The sequence below is a fragment of the Nestor notabilis genome, unplaced genomic scaffold, assembly GCF_000696875.1.
Source record: "Nestor notabilis isolate BGI_N333 unplaced genomic scaffold, ASM69687v1 scaffold3757, whole genome shotgun sequence".
NCBI lineage: Eukaryota > Metazoa > Chordata > Aves > Psittaciformes > Psittacidae > Nestor > Nestor notabilis.
Window position 1 is genome coordinate 1 of NW_009937634.1, and position 6,813 is coordinate 6,813.

At 40.5% G+C, this 6,813-nt stretch overlaps 1 protein-coding gene across 1 annotated transcript in view; it reads right to left on the bottom strand.

The window, feature by feature from the left end:
- Window positions 1-3,068: 3,068 nt before the first annotated feature.
- HERPUD2 (HERPUD family member 2) overlaps window positions 3,069-6,813 on the bottom strand; it is a 19,454-nt gene continuing 15,709 nt past the window's right edge. The window contains exons 5-8 of the mRNA XM_010018899.1: window positions 5,957-6,079; window positions 5,308-5,631; window positions 3,864-3,978; window positions 3,069-3,525 (exon numbers count right to left, since the gene is read on the bottom strand). Coding sequence (XP_010017201.1) covers window positions 3,364-3,525; window positions 3,864-3,978; window positions 5,308-5,631; window positions 5,957-6,079 — 724 coding nt within the window. The 3' untranslated portion in view covers window positions 3,069-3,363. The remainder of the gene's footprint in view (window positions 3,526-3,863; window positions 3,979-5,307; window positions 5,632-5,956; window positions 6,080-6,813) is intronic.

Consider the following 6,813-nt stretch of genomic DNA (forward strand, 5'->3'; position numbering starts at 1 on the left):
TTTTACAAACTCAACTTACTTCCATCCCATAAACTCCTCACACCTAGATTCCTGCCTCCCAGGATGTCTGCAAAGCTGGGGGGAAAACAGAAGCCAAGAGGCTTTCTGCAAGTGTTGTCCTACTTATACACTGCGAGATTCCAACTGCAGCGCCCTGCTCCAAAAACCACCAGTCACATTGCAGTCTATTCCTAGAACAGCTAAAGCTATGTGAGGATGAGGAAACCCAGCTAACAGCGCCTGGGGGTGTTTAGTCTGGAGAAGAGAAGGCTCAGGGGGGACCTTATCGCTCTCTGGAACTGCCTGACAGGAGGATGGAGCCAGGAGGGGGCTGGTCTCTGCTCCCAAGGAAGACGACACAAGAAAACAGCCTCAAGTTGTGCCTGAGGAGGTTTAGTCTAGGTATTAATACAAAGAATTAATTGAAAGTTTAAATAAAGATCAACAAAAGAACAGCACATCTTTGGCTTCACCATCCCAAACCCTAGCAACAGTTCAAGCAGTGAAATCACATCAGTATCAGAGATTAAGGAAAAAAAAGCCCAAAAGGTGAATATTTATACAGTATGTATGTTGCTGTGTAACATTCATACTGTTAACACAAATTAATGTCTTGGTAAAGAAGTGCAAACTGCTTATGTAGTCTGGGCATTCGCCCACTGCACTAGACTGGGCTGACACTCGAAAAGCTTTGGGTTGTACAGAAAACAAGCACCAGAAACACCATTAGTCTCACCATGTGACAGAACAACGCGATTCTGCATCACTTGTTACTGGGACAAACCCGGCACACAATGATACTTCCTGTGGCAGCAATAATAAGAAGTAGCAGAGTATGTCCGAGACAGAAGCAGCCTTTTCCTGGAGGACCATGAGATAATTACTCTCATAACTACAGGGAGCAACTGGAAAGCCAGTACTGCCTGGCCAGGTCTCCAAAGCAAGCAGCAGCATGAGGAGGGGCTTGGAAGCTCACAAGGTAACAGGAGAAAAAGGCTACCTCTCATTTAGAGGAAGTCTGTGTACTTGTCATTTCATGTCTGCCTGTAAGGTAAAGACAAGAATGAATTTCAATCACTTTTCCTGTATTCAGAGTTGTTAAAGTGGGCGACGCACAGATATGCCACAGAACCATTAATACTGGGGGCACAGCCTATTCTGCCTTAATCCTCAAACCTTTTGTTCCATTTCATATTATAGATTTGCTACAATCCAGCCTCTAGCTCTGCCTACAGCCATGTACCACGTAACTGTGTTCTGGTTTATGCTACGGAACAGTTCTGACAACAAGGATACACTAAGAAAAACCAACTGTTCTCCTAGGGTTTTCATTTCTCTTCCATCACCATCTGTTACATATTTCACACTGTTCAATTCTATACCCAAATTGCTCACAAACCCATAAAACAAAGACCTGATCTGATTAATTCTCACCAAGCTCTTTCCTTTTCTGAAAAGGAAACTGCATCTCTTGTACCTCAATCTGCTCTTTGATGCTTGCTTCGTATTTATTCCTGATCACATCTTCTCTTATCTTTGCTCCCTCCCTTTGGCTTTCCTCTGCCTCCAACTCCTTCACTACTTTTTGGTAATGCTTTGTATCTCATTCTTCTTTCTCACTCCTTTTCCACCTTTTTGCTTTCCTTGCTCAGATCTTGGCGTGGTTCTGGAAGCTGGGTTCTGCACAACTGGTTAAAGCTCTCAGAACATCTCCCTCAATATCTAACCAAGTGCCAGGATCTCCCAGTTCACTATTTTGACCCTGTATAACCTACAAACAAATTCCTCCCCACCTGCATAAGAACAAGCAGTGGTAATTCCATGCTTTTTAACAAAATCAGGTCTAACAGCATAACAGCAACATCCTTTATCTAGTCTCTTAACACCAGAGAGCTACCCTGAATTATTGCCTATACAAGACTGTCCCTCTGTGCCATTCCTTTAAAAACTGAAGTTTCCTTAACAGTTCTTAATCAAGTTAGATCCATCCACCAAATTAAAGGGGTAAATTGTCTTGGACAAGGTCTATGCATCTTCTGTTTATGTAGTTAAGAGTCTGTATTGAAACAGCTCTCCACAGTAACATGGGAGCAAAACAGCGTAATTAAACATGATTTATCACTGCTGCCTATACAGCAAGTAATTTATGCTTCCAAGACATTTGTATTTCTCCTCTTATGACCAAGTTGTAAATACAAGGTATTTACAATTGCAGCAGTTGGACACGAGCAAGCAAAAAAACTCCCATTTCTCACTTGTTCAGACCCTTTTAAGAGCTTTATAGTGTAAGTCATTTCTTCTTGACTATGACTAAAACCTAAAGAAAGCATCCAAAAACCTGACAGCTGCACTCTGCTATTATCTCATGTACTTTTTCCTTTTCCTCAGTTTTAATTAGGTTCAGCTTCAGAATGCAGATATCCTGCTGTTGAGCTCATACCTGTAACTGTGGATGTGCTGCTACAAACATATCACTTCAGTCAGTGTTAGTAATGCCACCATGATATCTTTATTCCACTCTCAAATCAATCATATGCTCATCCTTAATGATGCACTACTTAGCCGTTTGCATTCAAATATGCATATAAACATCCAAAAGAGTTACCATAACAGTTTTTATTAAAAAACCCTAATGTACATGTTTTTTCCCCCAGTACAGCTATATTTTCCTTAAAAAGTACTGTATGTATCAAACATTTAAGGTTTATCCCATCCCTGTCAATTGTCTTTGAAGAGCTGTCAAACATCTCCAACTTTGATGAACTTCGGCAGAGCCTCAAGAAAAAGCTTTTAGCTTTCTAAATGTATGGGAAGAGGCTTAGAATTTTGTGGCATGAAGACAACACGCCACTAACAAGTAATCCTTGTGTTTACAGCATTCCTTCAGGAACAGTATCAACTCCAAATCCCAGGTGAGAATTCACACCCTGCATAAAACTAACTCAAGATCACACGATACATTATTCGGATGAATAGAGAGCACTTGGAAGTTCTGTCGACATTCACGTTTTTAACAGCTCTTTAAAGAGGTAATGGTGCAGATTAAGTACAAGCTTTTTGCCTCAGTATAATACACATTTGAAATTAAAATAAAACATGGAAGACCAGTATCTTTACATTTTATTCTTCAGAAAAAGAAGAATCTTAAAAGAAAGCATTTAGTAGTCCACTTGTGCTTAAAGTATTCAACGCATCAGAAAGCCAAAGAAAACAAAAAACACACACACATTTTTGTACACCGTGATCAGAGAGATAACATTATCAATGTTCAGAAATTGCACTGTATTTAAAACGCTCTCTAGAACCTGCTCCACTTCTACGTGTGGCTACTGAGGCTGCCTGCCACAGAGTTCCTCTTCCTCTTTAATTGCCAACCTGTGGAGGCCCTTCAGGGATGAGTGATGTGAAGAAGGTAGTGATAAAGGACCAAGCAGAAGCCATGAACCCAGGCTGCTGCTCTGTATTGGCATCTTCACCTGCATCTTCTCCACTGTCTTCATCAATCCCATCATCCATAAGCCGTTCCTTTAAAAACAGAAATGGAAGCAACTCAGCTGCTGCTTTTCAGAGCTCTGACATAAGGTCACCAGTTACTACCTACATTAAGTAACTTCTCCTGGAACAACCTCCTGAAGAATAACTAGCATGAAAAAAAAGTCTGTGATTGAAGTAGAAAGCACCAGTAATTGTCAGACTAGAAAAATACAGGATTTAAGCTGCAGGCACAACACTGAGGACCAAGCTGAAAGCTTTGTGGTTAAACTGACTACATTGCATACAAGTTGGCTTTCTGTGCAGGCATTACAGCACGCTGCACAATACAAGACAGAGGAGTCTCAGAAGACACGTCTGCTCTTACTCACCATCTCTTCAAGATCAGGATTATTTGCATGTTGCCCATCACGATTCACATCCGCGTTATTGGCTGCCTGCTGTTGGCCTCCCTCTTGCCTAAAGGGGAACCATCCAGCTTGGTGTCTATGTAAGAAAAGGGAACAGCTGAAAAGCTCTCTTTTGAAAGGAACAAAAAGATTTTCCTGCTACAGCTAACTACTGCAATGCATTCTTCAAGTTCTTTCAAATGAACGAGGCTACATGTGCTCAAGGCCAGGCTGGAGAGGGCTTTGAACAACCTGGTCTAGTGGAAAGTGTCCCTGCCCATGGTTGGAACTTTAGCAGGTCCCTTCCAAACCAAAGCAGTCTGTGATTCTATGATTTTTCTGCAACTCTTATTTCAGACATTGAATGGCTATTCTTTGCTATCTGGATTAAGAAGGGTCTTGCTAAGAGCTATTTAAATTTCAGAAGTGCTGTTCACAGAAGATGAATCTCTGTTCCAGAAGATGGGTAATTTACTATAACTAAGTGAATAAATATGGAGAATATTTCCCTCCCCATTTTTAAGCACTTATGTTACTATGAAAATTAAGGCTGCCTTTGAAAATTGATGTTGAAAGTTGATTTTCTGTGGAAAATAAGAATTTAAGCTTCATCTAAGGCTTGAACCACATTACCACTGTAAATTAAATAAGCCTCTCTCTGTGTTTTCAAGTGTCTGTATTCTGACCTCGACTATTCTATCTGCACGAGATACAGAACAGCCCTTGTGAGGACTAAGACTACAACGTAAAGAAACTCTCAGTCAATGAGATAAGTCTGAAATATCAAGTATTACTGTTGTCTTTCACTTCTATTTACATCACAAAGGTATATATAAGGGGAAATGATAACAGTACTGATATTTCTTAGTAAAATAGAGAGCGTGCTTAGGTCTTTATTATGCATTGTAAAGAAAAACTTTGAAGTCCCTGCAACTCTATGAGGTCTGGTACCCACTGTTACTACCTCCTAACACAATTTACTACACAAACCCCATGTTAAGTTTTAAATATACACGAGCTTTGCTCTTCAAGCTTCCTTTCTTATCCAAGCACAAATACAAGTTTTAAGTCTATGCAAGCACATGCTTGACCTATATGGACTTCCTGCCCCTCACTCCCACTTTCTAAATTTCCATCCCCAAATTCTGTATGTCTACAATACTGATCTCTTAATACCACCACCATTCCAGAGCACTGTGTTTCAGGTATAAATGGTACCCACCTTACTGTAAAAATGTTTTGAGAACTACTTCTCTTTTCAGATCAGCTTCTCTACTTGTTTGAATACACATACCCACCGTACCGTGCAGAAGCATTACCTAACCTTTTGCATCTGCATAGTCTTTTCTTTTCAGTTTAAATGGCTCATACACTAGCACCACGCTCCACGTTCAGATCTGCAGCTAGACTCAACTGTTGTACTCACAAATAAACCAGCAGCATGGCTCCCATTACCATGACAAATCGACTGAAGGAAGAATAGAAGTATACAATGCTCAGAAGAATTGCTGCTCTGGAGAACGTGTACATCCAGTCCAGCCAGTCCCGGTTGAAGTCCTCCTCATTCACTACTGGGCCACCCTGTGCATTCATCTGAACGTTTGGGTTGACAGGCCTGTTGTCCTGGACAGCTACATTTGGCACTGCTGCAGGCTCATTTGCAGGAGCTTGTTCTGAATTTACAGCCTGGGCAACTGCAGATCTCACTGGCTCAGTGCTGGAAGTCACTTGGGCTGAAACAGCAGCTTGGCTATGAATCGAAACATAAAACTGGTTTGTCAAAAAACATGCACCAAAATTGCTAAGCCTATTTTTGCCTTCTTTTCTACACCCATAAAAACATTTCAGATGTAATATATGTAAGAACAAACTGCACTCTCCCTTAAATCTTTACTTGTCAATACATTAATTCCAGTCCAAAACTGGATTTCATGATTTGCTGGACAAAACTTAGTGTAAAACAGCACAGCCAGACAAAATAAGCAGACATTTTGATCCTGCAACCAACAATGAGGTTGTTAATACCTTCATTTCATCAGTGTAACTTCGTGCTACCTAAGATAATGCAGACTTACTATTGCATGTAGTACTGCCGTGCATACATCTGTTGCCACCAGATCATCTGTAAGGGACTGAATGCAGGATACATAGAAAATCCAGCAGGAACACTTTGGCCTGGAAATTGGTTGCCTATATTGCTAGAAAAGGATTTAAAGAAAAAGATTCAGTTCTAAATTGCCACATTTATAAAATGCACTGCTATTAGAGAACAATTCAAGTAGCATTTTTCCTCTCGTTTGCCCCTCTATTACAATGCACTGAAATAACACTGAAACAACATGCAGCGAGATCATCCAACCCACTCAAAATCTCCCTGTATTTTCACACAAGAAATTAATAAGCAAAGTTATTTCTACAGAAAGAGGATTTATGGTTCTGTACTCAGGAGTCTGCCACTAGCTGCATCTCTGGGACAAAAACCATGTGGACAATTCGTCACAATTGTGTATAACTGCAGAAATTCTTCCATGCATTTCCCTTTCATTCCAGAGGTCACCTTTATAGGTACTGCAGGAGCTGTAAAGGGAACGCTTACTATCTTCTACAGCTTTATTTTAGAAACAATACCTGAAGCATCACTGTGAACAAGGACACCAAGAAATCAACATGAGCAAAGACAAACTGATCTTTCAGACACAGCTTCTGAAGATTACATCTAAGAACACCATAAGTTATTTACTTCCCCTTCTCCCTCCCCTCAGTATTTTAAGTGACTCTCCTCCCTATGGGCATTTAACTCTGCTTCACATGCAAGAAATACAAAGCTCCTATACTTAAGTTTTAGGTTTGGTTTTCTCTGCTTTTACACTTCTTAGCCTCTCTTACCTCCTAGAGCATATAGCATGTTTTGGCAAGATTTCCAACTCTTTCC